Source organism: Rhinatrema bivittatum, chromosome 9 (genome assembly GCF_901001135.1).
Source record: "Rhinatrema bivittatum chromosome 9, aRhiBiv1.1, whole genome shotgun sequence".
Lineage (NCBI taxonomy): Eukaryota > Metazoa > Chordata > Amphibia > Gymnophiona > Rhinatrematidae > Rhinatrema > Rhinatrema bivittatum.
Window position 1 is genome coordinate 165,121,487 of NC_042623.1, and position 21,436 is coordinate 165,142,922.

Below are 21,436 nucleotides of genomic sequence, written 5' to 3' on the forward strand. Positions count from 1 at the left end.
AGCTGAAAAGTCCTAACCTCTTTAGTCTTTCCTCATAGGGGAGCTGTTCCATTCCCTTTATCATTTTAGTCGCCCGTCTCTGTACCTTCTCCATCGCAATTATATCATTTTTGAGATGCGGTGACCAGAATTGTACACAGTATTCAAGGTGCTGTCTCACCATAGAGCGATACAGAGGCATTGTCCGAAATATTTTGAGAGCTGCCATAAATTGGAACACTCATGTAAATTGCTTCCTCTCTAGAGGTCTCGCTGTCCTCATCCCCAGCATTCACTCTCTCTCTCATCTCCCCAATCTCTATCAGTCTCTCTCTCAATTCTGTACTTTAATTTAGCAGTCCGTCTCTGTCTCTTCATCATCCCCAGCAGTCATTATTTCTCTAGCCTTGTCATCCCCAGCAGTAACTCTCTCTCCCCCCATCCTAAGCAGTCACACTCTCTCTCTCCCAATGCCTCATCTCCAGCAGTCACACTCTCTCAAACTCCCTCATCCCCAGCAGTCACTGATTTGAAGCTTTCCCATTCTCAGCAGTCGCTGTCTTTCTCGAACCTCCCCATCCTCAACAGTTACTCACCCTCTCTTAGTCCTCCCATCCACAGCAGTTACCCTTTTTCAGTTCTTCCTCATTTCCAGCAGGTACACCGTCTCTTCCTCATTTTCCGCAGTCACTGCCTTGCTTTTTTGGTCCCATCTCCCCCAATCCCCAGCAGTCATGCTCTCTCCTTTTTTCAATTTCCCTTCATCCCCAGCAGTCATTGCCTCTCAATCACCCTCGTCCGCAGCAGTCACTTTGTATCTCTCAGGCCTCCTCATTCCCCAGCAGTCACTCTGAGGTCAATGTTCAAAAGCCATTTAGATGGAAAAGTTTTATCAAATCTAAATGGAGAGGTGTAGGATAGTCAGCTCCTTATCAGCTAGATTTTAGCCAGATAAGGGACTGAATATCATAAGTATTATCTGGCTAAAACCTAGCCGAATAAAAATGAGGTGTTCTGGGGGCATTCCAGGACAGTGCTTACTTATCTGTCTAATTTAGCTTCAGAGCCGGTCTAAAGTTGTGGGGGCCTTAGAGACTGGATACACAGGTATGTAATGAGATATCTTTAAAAGATACACGGTTAAGTGGCCATTCTGTAACCACCACCCCCAAAACTGAATCGCCACGGATACCTGGCACTAATCCCCCCCATCTCAAATGTTTAAAACCCCATGCCTGCCCTAGTGATGGCGCTCCAGGCCTCCCCTCTCCCACCCCGGGAAAAAATTGCCACCAAATTGTGCATTCGTCACCCTCCAAAACCCCATTACCATGCCAACCCGCCCAGTATCTTCAGATAGGGCCCGTATGTGGCCTGGGATCATCGCAGTCAGTGGCTCGTGGAAGCGTACGGTACAGGCATAGCTGTACAACAGCAATTTTGCAGCACTTTTTTTCCTGTGCGGGAGGGGGGATGCCTGGAGGCCTATTGCTGGGATTTATGTTTTATAGGGCTTTGGGGGAGGAATCCAATCAGATTTACAGTAAAACATTCACAATTTTTTCATAAAACAACACAAAAGAGATTAAAAAATAAAAACATTAAGAGGTCCATATTCAAAGGCATTTAAGCCAGATAACTTACTAGTTTATCTTTAACTAAATGAATATTTGGGAACTTATCTGGCTAAATTTTATCTGGATATCTTATTATCCATCTAAAACTTAGCTGGATAACCTAGGGGTGATCCAGGGGTGTTTTTGAGGAGGAGTTACATTACCTGCATAAGTTATCCAGCTAACTCCAATATTCAGAGCTCGCCAGATAACTTGTCCAGCTAAAGTCCGGGTTGCACCAAAAAGCTGTCCTAAAGTTAGCAGGATAAAGTTATCTAGTTAACTTTAAGATACCTGGATATATTCAGTAGTGCAGCTGCACTATTGAATGTACCTACAAAGTTAGCCAGATGAGTTTATCTAGCTAGCTTTGCTATCAGGACAGCATGGGTTAGCAAATCCTTGTGTATTCAGTCAACATCATCCCTATATCATTCTACTCTGATCTGATGATTGCAGCCTAGCTCTCAAAAGCTAGCCAAAAACATATTAAGTTAGTCCAATAAAAAGTTATTGCCAGCAATGTCTTGGCACACATTCTAGTGGACTAGCATAGCAGACACAATGCCATTGTTAACAAAATGGGATTTCATCGGCTGATTTCCCCCTTAGGTCAGAAGGCGAAGAAGCTGATAGACACTGCTCGGTTAAATGTGGCCATGATGGTGGGAGGAAGACCAGAAGACATCATCTTTACTTCCGGAGGGACAGAGGTAAGACTATTTACTGTGACCATGAATCCCATGCGTGCTGTGGAGCAACACAGAACACAGTTGTCCTAGCTAAAAGCAAATGGGGGTGGGCTCATGTGATATTCCATAAACAAAAGCAAAATATGTGGAGTGTAGCACAACTGAGTCAGTCCTTACAGTTTCTTAAATTTCATATATCTTTATTCGACAAGACTCCTCAGTTTAAAATGGATAAGGCAGTACAATTCACTTGATGGTCCCCCATTATCTTCCTGACAAGTGATGGAGGCATTATTTTCTGGTTCCTTGTTTATACATCACTGTGCAGAGATGTTGTTACTCTAAGACAAGACAATAATCCTTGTTCATACAATGCCTCGAGGACCTATCTATAAATTTGCTTATCGTGTTCGCCTATTAATGTGTTATACCCGATGTGTTTACATTTGTTTTTAACATTTATATATTTTTGAAACCATACCTCTAAGCTGTGAGGGGTTAACTGTTTTGTTTTATTCATTGAAAATTATTGTGAGATATGACGACGTCAGACACCTGCTTTGATTGACATTCTTCATTCACAAGGGGTTGGTTACTTCCTGTATCCGTGAATCGCAAGGGATTGGTTAACTTTTTGGCGCCGTTTTGTGGTGTCTTTAACTTAGGATGAATTGAGCGCTTGTAAAAGACTTTTATGTAAAACAGAATGGACTCTTGAGAGGTAAGTTTATTGTCATATTATGTGCTGTATGTACCATACTCCTTTTTGTCCTTGCATTGGCTATATTTGTTTCTTTTCTAGCATATGAACTTGACTTTCTTTTGCCTCCCGACACGGCCTGTGAGGCAAAACACGGTATCCGTGTCGGGGGACTATCAAGAGAATTGTACTGCCTTATCCATTTTAAACCGAGGAGTCTTGTCTAGTAAAGGCATATGAAATTTAAGAAACTGTAAGCACTAACTCAACTGTGCTACACTTCACGTATTTTGCAGTTGTATACCAAATGTGGATCTTTTGCTGTTTCTCTTATTTGGCATTCTATAAACATAAACCATCTGTATTTTACTTTATAGCAACAACCTCTTGAGAAGCTGATTGGTGGATTGTCATTATTATTATTGTTAAGGCTTGATCTGTGATCTGCTGTGAGCTGTGGTATTTACAGCATTGTGCGAAATATAAATGTTTTAAATAAGTAAATAAAATAAAATGATTGAATCATTTTATTAATGAGACATTTATTAAAGCAATGGTTCCTTCCACTTGCAAAAGAAATTTGCCATGAGTTGAGGGCAATTCTTAAGGCAATGGGAGAGATGAAGCTCAGGTCAAAAATGATTTAGCTGGAAGTCTAGAAACATTTATATTCCACTTCACGCTTCGTCTTCCTCCTGGACCCCTAAAATTGAACGCTTTTGAGGTTTACTTTTCACTAAACATACTAAATTGAAGTACAAAACAGAGCGTGGTGCACAGGATCTTCTGGTACAGATTTAGTCCCTTTTACCTGCAGTGCACTTATCCCTTCCTAACCTACACAGTTAAAAGAATGTTTTTGGGGCATCCACTGGAAAAAGCCAGTAACATCGAGTTCAGTTCACCCCTGGAGGTTTGAACCTTCATTTGGCAAATAGCAGATTTTGCTGAATATCAGCTTTTTTTGAAATTCTACACAACATACTTGGAAAGGTTTGAAGGAAAGATATTTTGGAGTGAAAATCCTAGGAGGGGAATAACTGGGGCTATTGCCCCGGGTCCTATGCTTTTGAGGGTTTAGTGCTACCATATTAGTTCCCTTCTTTCTCTGGTGTCATGTCATTAGGCTGTGCGTCCCTTTCATGTGGTCCTGGACTGCCTCTGCTCCTCCCCTCTTCTATCCTGTGGGTGGCAAAGAGGAGTTGCTTGCCACTTCAAACCCATTCCTCCTGCTGCTGGTTCCTCGTCCTCCCCCCACAGGTCAAACAGCTGCTCTGACCAGAATAAGAAGCAGAGAAGATGGCAGCAGGAGTAGCAGTTACAGGAGCCAGAGCTCTGGCCCCTCTCTACTGCTGACTGGACAATGGAGGGGGGAGGGAGGTGAGAGAGAGGCCCCCAAGAGGCTGGAAGAACAGCCTTCAGGCTGGGAAGTAGGGGTTAGGTGAGTGCAAGGAGGGAAATATTTAGAACTCATGGATGTGGAATAGGGTGGGGAGGGGACTGAGAGATCAGATTGGGGGGCAGGGATGTCCTCGGGGGAGGGAAGAAGAGAATCTGCCTCTGACTTTATTTATTTATTTTCAATTGATATTCCACTTTTTCCTAAAAGCAGTCTCAAGGCGGATTACATAAATGGTAGACCAGGAGATACTATAGATATAGAGAGGATCCTTCTTCCCCTTTCCCCCTCACTCTTTAATTTTGGTGTGGCGGGGAGTGGGGTGGCCCATATCTGCCAGCTCCTCCATTTAGGAGCTGGCAGATACCAACCGTCCTACCAGAAACTCCCTTGCGGGCACCCTCCACACCCCTTCACTCAAAATTGCTCACCTCACAAACACCAGAGCGAGAGCCTTCTCCATCGCCGGCCCCACCCTTTGGAACTCCCTCCCCACCGAGCTCCGACTAGAACCTTCACTTAATCAATTCAAAAAAGGAATCAAGACCTGGTTATTTAAACAGGCCTATCCCAACGCCTCTCAACCCTAGCATTTGACTTCTCCTCAACACTCATTATTTCCCTCCCCCTAGTACAGTGTCCCCCCGCCCCCCTGCCCCCCTACACACCCTCCCTCCCTCACCACCCCATCCATTTTATGGCTTCCTGATATTCAGTCACCACCTCTCCTTCCCATCGCCACCACCTGCCCCCTTGTACAGTTCCTACCCCACCCCGCCTCCCCTATGCGCTTCATCCCCCGCCCCGCGCTACCCCCCACTCTGTCGCCCCTTGTATATAATTAATTTATGTCCAACCTGGTTAACCACATGTAATCTCATTTAATAACTGTGGCGCCCGTTGGCTCTACAGTAAAGTTGTCACCTTTTAACTTCCTATCCTTCCTCCATCTATCATTGTAATTTCCTTTCTCAGTTGTCTGTAAACCGACATGATGTTTTTTTTTACGAATGCCGGTATATAAAAGTTATAAATAAATAAATAAATAAATAAATTTAGCCTATGAAGCTTTTGATTCTGTGTCACACATCTTTACAGCATCGATTGGGGCATGCCACATGGCATGGCTCAGGGCCAGCAGCATAACTGAAGACGTCCATGAGGAGTTAGTGGACCAGTTCTGTTTAGGTGATAATCTCTTTGGCAGGAAGCTCAGGGAAACAGTCGTGCAAATAAAGGACCAGAACGTGACAGTCTCTCTTGACGGGCCTCAAAACAACCTTCTAACCAGAGACAAGCTTTCTTTCATTATAAACAGCCCTATTTTCACAAGTGGCTGTTCTGCCCATTTCAACAATACTACATGCCACCTATCCAGGTACAACATCAGCAGCCTTTCTCGACCAGGCCTAGGCAAAGAGACCGCTGCCCACCAAAGTCCACACAAACAGGCCCAACCTAACCTGGGCCCAGTTTTTGATACCCCACAAATTCACAACCATCTGTTCTGGTGGGGAAGCAGATTGTGGTGCCATATAACCAAGGACTTCTGGGTCCTCCAAATAGTGCAATCTGGATACTGGTTGCATTTATTCCACCTACTGTCCCTTCTGCATGGTTCAGTGAGATCCATCAAATCTGCCATAGCTTCACCTGGAAGTTCAGTCGCTCCTCAGCAATGGCAATAGAACCCTTAACTATGTCTCAACATGCACAGGGCTTCTATTCCAGTTGCTTCCTCATTCCCAATAAATCAGGAAGATTGTGGCCTATTCTGGATCTGAGACAGCTGCACAATCACTTAGTTTGGCAGAAATTCAAAATGAACTTCTTGAGCACAATCCTTCCCAATATTCAGAGAGGCAAATATATCATTTTATATTTTAATTTATTTATTATGTGGTACTTCCCGTTTAACTTTTTTACTGATATATTTTATTTTACTTGCTAATTGTATTTGTGTTTTCTGTAAACCAACATGATGTATTTTCAAATATCGGTATATAAAACCTAATAAATAAATAAAATAAATAATAAATATGTGTACCTTGTACCTCAAGAATGCATATATGCACATACTTATTCACTGTTCACATTGGGCTGGATTTTAAGAGGTACGCGTGGGTGTACATTTGTGCGCACAACCTGGCGCGCACAAATGTATGTCCGATTTTATAACGTGTGCACAGCCGCGCACATGTTATAAAATCCAGGGTCGGCGCGCAAGGGGGTGCACAATTGTGCAACTTGCGCGCGCCGAGCTGCGCAGCCTTCCTCCGTTCCCTCCACCTTCCCCTCCCTTCCCCTTCCCTTTATCTTATAAGTTGCGCCTGCCTCCGGGCAGGTGTAAGTTGCATGTGCCAGCCAACGGCCGCCCTGCCCTTTTTTTCAAGCCCTGGGACATATGCATGTCCCAGGGCTTGCGCACGTCGCCGGGCCGTTATGCATGTAAATCCACCTGGATTTATGCAAGTAAGCTTTGAAAATCTGCCCCATTGGCGCTACCTTTGTTTCAAGGTGGATTCTGCCCACTACCAATACAAAGTTCTTCCATTTGGTCTGTCGACTGTCTTGAGAGTCTTTACCAAATGCCTGACTGTGGTAGTGGTACATCTGTGGTGCCAGGGAATACAAGTCTTCCTTTATTTGGATGACTGGTTGATCATAGCAAGCTCTCAGGAGGAAGTCATAAACCCTCTCCACAAAACAAATCTTCCTTCTGCAGAGTTTAGGATTTCTAATCAACTTCAAGAAGTCAAATCTGGCACTCACTCAAAGACTCAAGTTTATAGGAGCATTGATAGACTCGATGCAAGAGAGGGCATTCCTATTTGTGGATTGAAAGGCCATCATGTCCACATTCATCTGCAAGTTGCTATCCTCTCAGCGCTCAACAGCAAGCTTATGCTTATCATCTTAGGACATATGGCAACAGCCATCCATATGGTTCCGCTGCCTCACTTCCATATTTATTATCTCCAATGGGATATATGTTCTCACTGGGATCAACTAACTCAACCACTCTCCAGTGTAGTCTAGATTTCCCAGGACATGGTTCAGAAGCTGAGATGGTGGTTTCAATGTCATGTCCTTCAACACGGAACTCCTCTTTGCCAGCTTCCCTACCAAATAACGCTGACAATGGACACCTCAAACAAGGGATGGGGTGCTCACATCAGATCCAGAGTATTTGGTCTACCAAAAAATGTTAACTTCAAATCAACCTACTAGAGCTACAAGCGATAAGAAATGTGCTTTCTGTGTTCACCCACAGTCTTCAAGGCAAGAGTATCTTGGTTGAGACCAACAATCAGGTTGCTGTGTTTTATGTCAACAAGCAAAGGAGAATGGAATTATGACCTCTGCCAGGAAGCGCTCAGGATCTGGACTTGGACAGCTAGGAATTGGGCTGTCCTACAAGCCACCTATCTTCAGAGAGTCTCATTGAAGTTAGTAAATAGCACATTGAAAATAAATCAAAGAAAATTATTTTTCACTCAATGCACAACAATTAAGCTCTGGAATTCATTGCCAGCAGTTAACGTAGCTGGGTTTAAAAAAGATTTGGACAAATTCCTGAAGGAGAAGTCCATAAACTGTTATTAACCAAGTAAACGTAAGGAATAGCCACTACTTATCACTGCACAATAATAGCATGGGATTTATTTACTGAATGGGATCTTGCCAGGAACTTGTGACCTGGATTGGCCACTGTTGAAAATAAGATATTGGCCTTGAAGGACCCTTGGTCTGACCCAGTGTGGCAAATTCTTATGTTATGTTCTTAATCAGTGGCAGACGAACTCTTCATGTTGTGAGTTCAAACATGTGTGGACCTGTTCGTATCGCAAGAGAACAGAAAACTAATTCAGTTCTGCTCAGCTCTTCCAAGCAATCTCAGACTAACTCAGGACACTTTCCTCCTTAATTGAGGAACAAACCTCATGTATTTTCCACCGATACAACTTATCACCAAAACAATACAAAATATTCTTCAGGACCATGCCCAAATGATTCTCACAGCTCCAGCATAGCCCAGACAAGAATATATGCATATCTTTTATACAACTTTCCAGCAGTCCTATATGTCTAGCAATGGACCCTGCACTGTTAACTCAGAACAAAGGCACATTTTATCATCCCAATCTTTCAGCTCTCAGCTTGATAGTTTGGATGTTGAACACTCAGTAATTGCGGATCTCAGTCTACCTAGAGTCATAGTGGATATTTTAGTCTCATGTAGGAAACCATCAGCTAGAAGAAACTTTGCGCTTAAATGGAATAGTTGTTCAAAATGGTGCCAGCGAAATGCCTTTGATAGTTTTTTCCTATGAGCCCATATATTTACTGAGGTACTTGCTTTGCTTCTGTAACTCTGGCCTCGCTACCTCTTCAGTATGAGCATATCTATGCTCGATAGTGGCTCCGATAGAGAGTAAGCCTGTCTCTGTTTATCCCCTGGTATCATGATTCATTAGAAGTCTATAGAATGTCGCACCTCTAGTATGGAAATCTACTGTTTCATGGCTTATTACAAGAAATGAACTCTGCCACATCACAAAACCTCCCAGCTTTTTGTATCTTATGACCCCAGCTGGCTAGCTGAGTACATTCAGCAGTGCTACTCCTTAGCAGAATTGCAAATCACCGATTTATGTAAGAACCCATAAGGTGAGAGCAATGGCTTCTTCAATGGCTCATCTTCTAGAAGTTCCTATTGAGGATATTTGCAGAGCTGATACCTGGGCATCGGACCACACCGTCCCATTAGTGTCTCTATAAGCTTTCAAAAATGGAGAGTGACTTTGGGCAAGCAGTTTTGAGTAATCTATTTTCACTGTAGTCCACTTTCCTTTGTGGAGTCTGGGTTGCATATTTAGAAAGGCTCCGCTGCAACCCTCAGCTTATAGTGGCTAATTCAGTCACATGTAATGGGTAATTCAGCCTGCTTATCGATGGACAAAGCAAGTTTTCTTACTGTAAACAGTTTTTTCCATAGATAGCAGGATAAATTAGCCATGCAATACCCGCCTTTCTTTCTGGAGAGTTGATTACATAGCTTTCTAGCAGGAATTCTCACAGTTGTTCAGTAGAACTCAAAGCTCTACTATCTTGAAGAGGCGACTCTGTTCGGTATTGCTGAATGACATTATCCTCATGTAATGGTTAATTCATCCTGCTATCTATGGTTTGCAATAAGGAAACTTGCTTTGTATTAACTTTTTATAATATGTCTTAATATTTTTCTATGTTATAATTGTGTTTATTTTAGGCTTGATATAATCATTGTTCAATAACTCGTCTTGGACAATTTGGAAAGGTTGGGGTCAATAAATATTTGACTGATTGTCAAATACTGAGTGTCATTTCTCTGCCATTCCTTTTGCAGGCCAATAACCTAGTGTTCCACTCTGCTGTGAATCATTTCCAAGAAATCCAGAAACTAGGCCAGAACTGTTTGAAGGAGGACAGTAATGGGCTGGCAGACACCTTGCCCCACCTCATCAGTTCAGGAGTGGAGCATGACTCTGTGCGTCTGCCCCTGGAGCACCTCATGAAGCAACGTGTGGCAGGTCAGTATGCAGAATGCAGGGACACTTGGAAGCTCCGTTTTAGGAGGAGCATTGGGAGTCTCTATTCACAATCCATCCCTGGCACTGTTACAGCACCACAGTTTACAGCCATGTGTCAAGATGGTTTAATTAACATGGTTAGATGCATAAAATACTGATGACTGTGATCAGTCTGAAACACCCACAACAAAGGACAAAATGTAATACATCTAATGAATGCCCATTTACACTGGTGTTTGGGTTTGTACCATCTGAACCTTCGTCTAGATGAATCTGGCAAGTGGATATTCTAAACTTTGTTCGCTAATCATTAGAACATAAGAGGTGCCGTGTTGGATCAGCCTAATGGTCCATCTAGTCCAGTATCCTGCCTCTAACAGTGGACTCGGAGTTATTGGTAACACCAAACAGATACAAATCTGTCTTTATCTTGACATTGTTAGCTCTTTATTAGCACATTTTATGAATAAAAATGTGCTTATGTTTTCGGTTTGTCCATCCATCTGAGATATTTGATGTCACAGATAGACAGACAAACCAAAAATGTGGAAGAGATCAGTGTTAGGGCTGCCTCTTCCTTTGCTTTCTGGGACCTGACTGATGCTTTGAACTGCATGATAATATGATGTCTGGTGTGGTTCTAAGCACTAGTTGCACGCTAAAAGGCAGAGTAGGATGTGGCCTGATGCCCCATCACTCTCCTTCTTCCAGTTCTATCGGTGGAAGAATGAACTGGGGAGGTGGATTCATTGGAGGAGATTCATTGGAGGGGAGGGTGAGGAAGGGCTGGGGAGATGTGTGGGGTATGGGCTGGGGGGTTGAGGAGGTGCTGGAGAGTGGATCAGCTGAGGAGAATGGTTAGAAGGGCTGGAGGGAATCAAGTCAGGGCATGTATGAGAGAATAGATCAAAGAAAAAGGCATGCAGGGCATACAGGATTTTTTTTTGGGGGGGGGGTTAAGAGAGAGGGTGGAGAAATGAGAATCAGGATTGGAGTCAGGGTAGGGATACCTGCCTCACCTTCCCAATTTTTATCCTCCCTCCCTGGATCATGGAACCTCTTGCCTAACCCTCCCAGATCCTCTCTCCCTCCGTTCCCCCAACCCTGTGGAGATCATACATATACAATACACTCTTTTAAGTTGCCATACAAATTTAAACTTGTTTTTCTGTTGGCATTGGTATGCAGGGTTATCGCCTTCATTTTATGATCAGTGTAGTACCTGGTACATTTACATTTGTGAGGGAATCTCATTGGTTACAATTAGTTAAATATGTAGATGTGTTAGGTAAACCCTATTGATTTGATTTGATTTGATTTGAGCCTGAGCTGAATCTCAAGACTTCTGGGGCCATACTGTAGCTTGTCTAATAAGGTAGTATTGTCTTATGTTCCTGAGGGAACGACTAGTAGTGGATGATCTAGAGAACTTCTTGTTTTGGACGGTAAGCCTGTTGCTATGATCTGTTTGATTTATTGTTACATACAGAAGCCACCTTTATCCCGGTGTCCAAAGTGTCAGGGCAGGCAGAGGTTTACGATGTGATGTCCGCAGTCCGTCCTAATACATGTCTAGTGTCCATCATGATGGCAAATAACGAGACTGGAGTTCTCATGGTAGGTTCCTTTGTTTAACCATCTCATTTTACTTCATTTTCTTTCCTCTATTCCTCTCGTTTTCCCTTCTCCTAGACTGTCCCACTTCCTCCGCACATGTCTTGAAATTAGTCTAAGGGGTTTTTGTATACACCCTCTGTCTTCAGCCCATCTCTGAGCTCAGCCGTCGGATCAAAATCTTGAACCAGAAGAGGGTGGCAAGCGGCCTGCCATGGATCCTGATACACACAGATGCAGCGCAGGCACTGGGCAAGGTGCGGGTAGACGTGCAGGAGCTGGGAGTGGATTACCTTACTATTGTAGGTCACAAGGTAATGTAGACCATGCTTTTCTCTCACTGGCCTGTTGCACTTAGGTGTGTCCAGAAGCAGCTTAAGTTTGACTGATTCATAAACCCAGAACTGTTAATGGTGCATGCAGAGCACACTGTATTTTCTTTAAACTGCATGTAAGAACCTGAAGGGACAGTTGCAGATTTGATAAAGTTCGTAGAAGGCTCCTTCGTAGGTAACACAGGAAAAGATCAGTAAGGAGTTTCCTGACAGAATACTGGATCTCTTCATTGCATAGAGATCCCTATTGTACATCCAGCGGCCCTTCCCTGACCTTTGTCCTGTTGTGTCCCTTCAGTTCTATGCACCACGGATCGGAGCACTGTATGTGAGAGGGCCTGGCCTCAGCACTCCCGTGTACCCCATGCTGTTCGGAGGGGGGCAGGAACGGAATTTTCGACCTGGGTAAGAGGGAAGGGCAGAAGAAGGGACAGGGAGAGGAATTTACAAACAAGTTCAGAGCTGAGTTTTGAAAGTGTCCAATTAACCTTTCTGGTGCACACCACTTAGTTCTTGATGAGATTTGGTTAGTCCTGGGGGAATTATGCGCTACTACAGAGCTCAGAATTTGCGCAGAATTCCTCCCCCCTCCCGCGCATAATTGCCAAATTCTGCGCAGAAAATGGCAGAGGAGACCCCCCAGCATGTTGCGAACGGAGCAAGTAAAGATGAAGGCCCCAGCGTGCCATTCGCTGCAAAGCTGAAGGCCCCCGTGTGCTGCGAATGGTGTGTGCTCCGCTCGTGGAAAAGATGAAGGCCCCGGTGAGAGTGAATATGTGTGTGTGGGTGTGAGGGAGGGGAGGGGAGGTGAGAGAGCAGGGGGGGAGTGCTTGAGTATGGGTGCCAGAGAGAGGGAGCCTATATGAGGAGATTGTGAAGGAGTGTGTGTGTGTGTGTGTGTGTGTGTGTGTGAGAGAGAGATTGGGAGCTGGTGTGCATGTAAAAGGGATCGTGTGAATGTGAGAGTGCTAGCCTGTGTGAAGGGATTGTGTATGTGTGAGACAGAGCCTGTGTGAAGGGCTGCGTGAGCGAGAGACATAGGTAGTCTGTGTGAGGATGTATTTGTGAGAGAGAAAGGGAGCTTGTGTGGGTGTGTATGCAAGAGAGAGGGACCCTGTATAAGGAGATGTGTGTGTGTGTGTGCGAGAGAGTGAGGGAGCCTGTATGAGGGCGTGTGTATGTGCACTAGAGAGAGGGAGCATGTGTGTGAGAGAGGAACAGAGGGAGCCTGTGTGAGGGGCAGTACTGAGAACGGGGTCAAACTCTGGGATTGGCGATAGAGTGGAAGGGGTTGAGCTTAGAGGTGGAGGGGAGAGATACTGGCAGGTGGAGGAGTTGGGGCCTGAGAGGGCAAAGTGGCCAGGGTAGTAGGGAGAGCGAGTGGAAGGGACACTCTTACAGTGAATTTCTAGGGAAATTCTGCTAAAATTATTTAAAATTCTGCATCTCTAAGTAATAACTTTTTTCTGTATGTATTTAAAAATGTAATTACTTAAAGACTGTCATGTAAATTGTGTTATTTTGACCAATTGCAGAATTTTAAGTTTTTGTGTGCAGAATTCCCCCAGGAGTATTTGGTATACCCTGCTAAATGCAGGGAGAGGTAGGCCTCACAGTATCTTTCTGGATCTCCTTTGGACTTTGCTAAGATGTGCCTGCAGTACTCAAAGACAGTTCCTAAGATCACCAACTGTTTTTCTATTGTCTGCTAGAGTTGCTGCAGTCGAAATCAACTAGATCATTCAGGACTTAGATTTAGAGAGAAAATCTCATTGTTCACTTCCATTTGAAGAAGGGATCCATGCGAGCTCAAGAGGTCATGTATTTCTGTCTTGCTGGTCTATTTAATGATACCACAAAAATTCCACTAAATGAAAAGTCCTTGAACTTCACTAAGAAAGCTAAGAAGCCTTGGCCATATTGAGTGGGACGGCAAGTGGAAGTTACCCGAGTAAGTTTCCCATTGAATATACCTGGCTAAAACTACCCAGATAAATTTAGGTCTGCCTGGGGTCCAACCAGATTTACGTGCTTGAGTTTGGTTGGACAGTGCTCAATACAGACGCCACCCGGATAAGACCCACCCTGGAATGCCTCCCACTCTCCCTTGTTTTACCTGGATAAATGGTATAAATAAATAAATAAATAAATAAATACATTTCTCAGGTAAAATTTAGCCTGTGAAAGGTGAGAAATGTTCAAGTAAAGGTTTTTGTCTGGGAAATTTTAAAAAGTTACCTAGATAAACTCCGAGTATGGACTTCCTTGTTACCAGACGCTCTTCACAGGGAGGGTAATTTTATAACACCATGAATAGTGGTAAAGCCTGCATGTACCTGTTCTCTGCTGACTTTACCACTAATTTTCAAAGCGATTTCTATGTGCGATTTCTATGTGCAAAGCGATTTCTATGTGCGATTTCTATGTGCGATTTCTATGTGCAAAGCGATTTCTATGTGCGATTTCTATTTATTTATTAAATAAATTAATAAATTAATTAATTAAGTAAATATCCCCCCTTCCAAGCCGATATAACACTTACTGCTAGTACACATAAAAGTACATGCAGAATTGAGTTACACACATGCCGAGGCTGTTTTCAAAGAGCCATAAGAACATAAGATATGCCATACCAGATCTGACCAAGGGTCCATCAAGCCTAACATCCTGTTTCCTACAGTGGCCAATCCAAGCCACAAGTACCTGGCAAGTACCCAAACATTAAATAGATAGAAGCTACTATTCCTTATTGATTAATAGCAGTTTATGGATTTTCCCTCTAGGAACTTATTTTTGTAAACCCAGTTACACAAACTGCTGTAACCACATCCTCTGCCAATGAATTCCAGACCTTAACTATGTGCTGAGTGAAAAAGAATTTTCTTCAACTTGTTTTAAATGAGCTACTTTCTAACTTCATGGAGCGCCCCCTAGTCCTTCTATTATCTGAGAGAGTAAATAACTGATTTTTATTTACCTGGTCAAGTCCTTTCATGGTTTTATAGACCTCTGTCATATCCCCCCCTTAGTCTTTTCCAAACTGAACAGCTCTAACCTCTTCAGCCTTTCCTCATAGAGCAGCCGTTCCATACTACTTATCATTTTGGTCGCCCTTCTCTGCACTTTCTCCAGTGCAACTATATCTTTTTTGAGATGCGGTGACCAGAAATGCACACAGTATTCAAGGTGCGGTCTCACCGTAGAGGAATACAGAGGCATTATGACATTTTCCATTTTATTTTCTGTTCCCTTCTTAATAATTTGTAACAGTCTATTTCTTTTTTGATCGCCACAGCACACTGGGCCGACGATTTCAATGTATTATCCACTATGACACCTAGATCTTTCCTGGGTGGTAACTCCTAAGATAGAACCTAACATTCCCTGTACGTACCTAGATCAGTCCAGACTCCTGGGTTTTGCCTCCCCTCTAGCAGATGGAGACAGAGATGTTTTAAAACAAACTCCGCCTTATATAGGATGGTGCGTTTCATCTGTCTCCAGCAGATGGAAGGGGTGCAAAACCTACAGTCTGGTCTGTGAGAATAGTTTTTATTAGGAAAGTTAGTCAGAGTTAGGGGATTTTCTTTCTATTTCTTTGTTCAAGATTGCCTTAACTTTGCTACTTGGGGGGGAAAAAAGGTGAAGCTTAGGGTTTCTACCTTTAGAACAGTGTGGTCGGCCTCACAGGGGGTCGGTAGGCTCTGAGAGGGCCATACCCTGCTGGTCTGAGGCAGCTGCAAGCCAGGGTTGAGGACCCTCATATTCTTCTGTGGCAGCTTGGGTGCGATACTCCACGGTGAGGATCAGCACCTTGGACATCTGCCAGGGCAAGGTTTGAAAAAAAGAAAGACTTGGTTTTATTTTTACTTTCATTTTTCCTCAGAGTCGGCTCTCTCTACCTCCCTGTGTTTCGCCGCATTTCGGGTACAGGGGGGGTCGTTTTTTGGGCGGTTTGGTGCTCACTGCGTTTCTCTCTGTCTCCCCCCATGCCGCGGACCGCCTCGTGTCGCACGTGCAGCTCGGCCCGCGTGCGTCTCTCGCGTGAGGGAGTTTGTTCGGCGTGTTTGCCGGGGGGGGGGGAGGGTTCCTCCGGCGGATCAAAAGTTAAAAAATGGCAAATGTTAGGTCTGCCCATGGTTCGGCAGCTACAGCTGATCCTGTGCAGGCTGGAATCGATCCGTACCCACTCAGCACGGGAATGGAGGCCATCTTGCAGTCCTTCAGGTCTGCAACTCAGGCAGCCATGGGGGAGCCACCTCCTCTTTCTCCGCGCAGAGTTTTCCTGCTGATAGGGAGCCTTTGCAGCCTGATTCCCCTGCTTCGGAGGATGACCCCCGAGGGGGTCTCGGATTCCTCCTCCTATTCTTCCTTTTTGTCTGAGTTTGCCTTATTACTTCATAAGGCATTTAAAGCGTGGAAGTCAGGCAAGAGGCGCATGGCAGACAAAGTCGCCGCTGGAGGAGCCAAGTCTCATACCAGGAAGCACGTTAAGCCTCGAGGCGAGCAGAGACCATCTCTGCCTAAGCACTCGCTCCGTACGGGGATTCCTCAGCCGGATACGGATACCTCGGGGCAGGATACCGATCCAGAGGAACCGGATCCACAGCCTTCTCCTCCGCAGAGGGTGGATACGGATCCTGATCTGCAGCCGCAGGGGGCGGTAAGAGGCTCGCAGGCTGCGGAGGGGGATGACCCCAACGTAGTTCGCCTATTTTGTAGGGATGAGCTTGCTCCTCTTATTCCTGCTATCCTGGCGGAGCTGGGCTTTGAGAGTCTTGCTGAAGAGGCTAAGTTAGGTAAGATGGATCCCGTCTTGTTGGGTCTGAGAGGTCCAGCAACTGCCTTCCCTTTTCATTTTTCAGCTACAGACTTGCTGTTCCAGGAGTGGGATACCCCGGAGCTGGGGTTGAAATTGGGAAAGGCCATGGATAAGCTCTATCCTCTGCTGGAGAATGCTTTAGAAATGCTGTGGGTGCCCAAGGTAGACGCAGCCGTATCCGTGGTCACCAAAAAGACCACGATTCCCATCACGGGAGTAACCACACTTAAGGACCTGCAGGACCGGAAGTTGGAGGTCCAGCTTAAGAGAATTTTTGAAGTCTCCGCCATGGGACTCAGGGCAGCTATGTGCAGCAACTTTGCAATGAGAGTGAGTCTCCGCTGGGTACAACAGTTGCAGGCCAATACCGGCTTTTCGCAGGAAGAAGCAGCTCAGGCGAGTTGGTTGGAATCCTCCGTGGCCTACTGTGCTGATGCTTTTCACGACTTGTTGCGGACCTCGACGAGATCCATGGTGTCGGCAGTCTCGGCCCGTAGACTGTCGTGGTTGAGCCATTGGTCAGCGGACGTGTCCTCCAAAGCTCAGCTGGGTTCTATGCCGTTTAAAGGAAAATTATTGTTTGGCAAGGTCTTGGAGGATATGATTCAATCTTTCGTCGAAAATAAAGTTCATCGGTTGCTGGAGGACAAGCCTCATCCTCTGGGTTCTTTCTCTTCTAAAGCCCGGTTCAGAGGGAATCAGCGATATTGACTGGCAAAAATGCCTAACTCTTCCTTTCAGCCAGCACAACCGAAGGAGCAGGCCTGGTCCCTGCCTTTTCATGGCCGAAGATTCGGAAGAATGGAAACGGCCCAATCCGCTCCGGAGTCCAAATCCTCACAATGAAGGGGTGCCAGTCCATCCCTTGGTACCAGCGTTAGGGGGCAGACTGTCCCTATATTTCAAGGAATGGGCCAAGATCACAACGGATCAATGGGTGCTCACTGATAAAACAAGGCTATGCTTTAGATTTTGCACAGCGTCCTCGGGACCGGTTTCTAGTCTCTCCCTGCAGATACACGGTCAAGCAGTTCAGGACACTTTGCAGAGTCTTCTCCAGCTAGAGGCCATTGTACCCATAGGGGCAAGAAGGAAAGGTCGGTACTCCATTTATTTCATAGTTCCAAAGAAGAAGGGTGCGATCCGGCCCATTCTGGATCTCAAGAGTGTAAACAGATGCCTCAGAGTACCAAGGTTTTGCATGGAAACTCTTCGCTCGGTCATTGCCTCGGTCAGAAAGGGGGAGTTCCTGGCATCCCTAGATCTCACAGAGGCGTATCTACATATCGGCATAAGACTGGCTCACCAACGATTTCTTCGCTTTGCAATCCTGGGCCAGCACTTTTAATTTCAAGCTCTTCCCTTCGGTCTGGCCACAGCCCCTCGGACGTTCACCAAAGTAATGGTGGTGGAAACGGCTCAACTTTGGAGGGAAGGACTGTTAGTGCATCCATATCTGGGCAACTGGTTGATTCGTGCAAAGTCGGCTGACCTCGTGAAGAGGGCAGTTCACAGGGTACTCCAGCTCCTCCAGTCATTGGGCTGGGTAATCGATCTATCCAAGAGCAGACTCGTGCCCTCGCAGTCCCTGGAATATTTGGGGGCGTTATTCGATACGCAGCAAGGCAGGGTATTTCTCTCTGCAGCCCGCATTGTCAAGCTACAAGCCAATGTTGCGTCCGTCGGTGCTAGATGGCTTCACCCCGTTTGCCTCACCTTGTTCACTGCTCCTCCTGCTTACCTAGGAAAGATGGCTACCGCCGCGTATACAAGCCGACCTCTCCGGCGTCCCCGGAACGCCTATGGTGCAGCCACCCACCACGCTCCTCCCTGGTACCTACTACGGTGCGCACGCGCGTCACCGTCTTTATTCCAACCTTGACGCGAACCTCGGGGGCGTCCCCCCTTGCTGATGTCATCCGGGTATATAACCTATTCTAATTTGCTAGCTCGTTGAGTTAGCAAGGACTCGAATCCGTTCCTGTCTACGCTACTCTGCCGCTTCCGTGCTGCCGCTGGTAGCTCTCTCTTTGCCCTATGGGGTAACTGCTAACCTGGGTACCCTCTCCTCCAGGGCCCTCTGCTTTATTTCAGGTGCCTTACAGGGAACAGGTACTTGCTCCTCGAAGGCCTACTCTCCCTGCCTCGGTGCCTGTATCTTCTTCTACAACCTGGTGGAATCGCATACTTACAGCAAACACCTAGTGAGTACTCTAACTCTGTCTATCTCGTCCACAGTACTACTTTGCTGGGAAACCTGCTGCGGAGACCAACAGGGTGAGAAGGGCTCCCTCTGCTGAGGTCCCTGAGACTGCAACTACCAGACTGCCTCACTACTGCCACCTCTGGTGATACTCTTCAAGCTGTATAATAAAGAACTAACTGCAATGCCCTTATTTATTTATTTATTTATTTATTTAGAGATTTTTATATACTGCAGTACGTAAGGATATACATCACCGCGGTTTACATTTAACAATAACATAGCAACAGGCTTTACAATTGACATTATTAACTAGGATTAAAATAAATTACAAATAACAGGATTGACGGAGAAACAGTCTGTACAGACCGTGGACCATCCATTAGTGTTTAACATACAATAATGAAATTGAAGTAACTAAAAATATTTACGAACCAACACTAAAACCATAGAGCAAATAATACAATCACGGTGCTGAGTGGGAATATAAATTCTAAATTGATCAATGGATAATTCTATTATATAAATCAATTAAAATATCATAATAGGGGATGGTGCGGGCAGATGGGGGGTGAAGAATTTAGGGAGGGACAGCGGGTAGGAGGGACAAGGAGCATGGGATAAATGGGGGTTGCAAATTGTATGGTATTTCAGTTTAATTGGGTATCATTGTGTGACATTTCAGTTTAATTGGGTATCATTGTGTGAAAGCTAGTTCAAATAACCACGTTTTGAGGCCTTTTTTGAATTTCTCATGGCAGGGTTCCAGACGCAAGTCAGTGGGCATCTTGTTCCATAGGTTGATTCCCGCTATGGAGAAAGCGCGGTTTCTTGTTGTCACGTGTTTGATATGTTTAATAGGCGCAGCTGCAAATTTAGCTTGATGGATATTTCTTATTGGTCTCTTAGAGGTATGGAAAACAAACTGCTCCGAGAACCATTGCATCTCTTATGTTAGGACTACCTAATACAACATGTTAGGACTACCTAATACAACATTAAGACCACTGCAAATACTTCAAAACACAGCAGCTAGAATACTAACCGGAAAAAGAAGGAGGGACCATATAACTGAAACCCTAGCAGAGTTACATTGGCTACCAATTGAACACAGAATTAAATACAAAACCCTATGTATCATTCAAAAACTAATTTATGATGAAAAATCAGACTGGTTGAACACAGCATTACGGGTACACATTCCACACAGGAACCTCCGATCAGCAAATAAAGCACTCCTAACCATTCCATCAGTTAAAACAGCAAGACTGACCCAAGTGAGAGAAAGAGCCCTATCACTAGCAGGACCCATAATCTGGAACACAATGCCTCCAGAGATCAGACTACAAAGTGATCTCAAGACATTTATGAAAAGTTTAAAAACATGGCTTTTTAAACAAGCATTTTATAAAGAGACAGGAAAATAGAGAGAAATTATTCAGGAAAAGACAGGCACCGACACACAGTCCGAGAACTGTACAGTAGATTAGTCTATGAACTCCACACCTCAATAAAGCATAACGATAATACTATATGTGACAAAACTACCGGTGTAAGTACCTTGGTACAATTGGTCATGAACTACTTCACTAAATGTCTATGTTTAATGATATATTGTAACCGAACCTTTGACGGCACCTATTAGAATGTACTATAGTACACTTTTACCTACATTAAATATGTGCCTACATGTAAACCGTTGCGATGGTATTTAACTTAGCAACGGTATAGAAAAGTTTTAAAATAAATAAATAAATTCTGAGTCTAGCCTATTACTGTGGTTCCTCAAGGGGCTCCTCCCCATGGGCGTGGTCATCTGCCACAGTACCCAAGGATCCACCCAAACACCGCTCAATCATAACACCCAAGTCCGGGGATTCTTGCTCAAGAGTCCTCCCAGCGGAGACTTACTTGCAGGTGCTCGGCTCAATGACTTCCACCTTGGAACTGGTACCTTGGGCCTTTGCTCATATGCATCCCTTACAATCTGCATTGCTCTCCCGTTGGAATCCAGTCTCGGAGCTATTTCACCTCCCTCTTACACTTCCGGATGCAGCGCGGGCCAGTCTCGATTGGTTGCTAGTCGTGGACAATCTCTCTCGTGGAGTTCCCCTGGAAGTTCCAGACTGGACAGTGGTTACAACGGATGCCAGCCTCTCCGGTTGGGGGGCATTTTGCAGGGGAAAGTCAGTTCAGAGACGCTAGTTGCCTGAGGAGTCCCAGTGGTTGATCAACCGACTGGAGACTCGGGCAGTACAGTTAGCACTGCAGGCGTTTCATCCTCTCATTCAGAGGAGGGCAGTCAGAATTCTGTCGGACAATGCAACCACGGTAGCATATATCAACCGCCAGGGGGGAACCAAGAGTCGTCTGGTGGTGGTAGAGGCTTGTCAGCTTGGCAGAGCAGCATGTGGTCAGCATTGCATTGTCCCACATAGCCGGCGTGGACAACGTGCAGGCAGACTTCCTCAGCCGACACTGCCTCGATCCCGGGGAGTGGGAG

At 45.1% G+C, this 21,436-nt stretch overlaps 1 protein-coding gene across 2 annotated transcripts in view; it reads left to right on the forward strand.

The window, feature by feature from the left end:
- Positions 1-21,436, forward strand: part of SCLY (selenocysteine lyase) — a 94,584-nt gene that overhangs the window by 39,873 nt on the left and 33,275 nt on the right. Inside the window, exons 4-8 of one of the 2 annotated variants that reach the window (XM_029615991.1) lie at positions 2,208-2,308; positions 9,776-9,959; positions 11,449-11,576; positions 11,723-11,887; positions 12,207-12,313. In XM_029615991.1, the coding sequence (XP_029471851.1) occupies positions 2,208-2,308; positions 9,776-9,959; positions 11,449-11,576; positions 11,723-11,887; positions 12,207-12,313 (685 nt within the window). The remainder of the gene's footprint in view (positions 1-2,207; positions 2,309-9,775; positions 9,960-11,448; positions 11,577-11,722; positions 11,888-12,206; positions 12,314-21,436) is intronic. The other variant, XM_029615992.1, reaches the window with a different exon arrangement.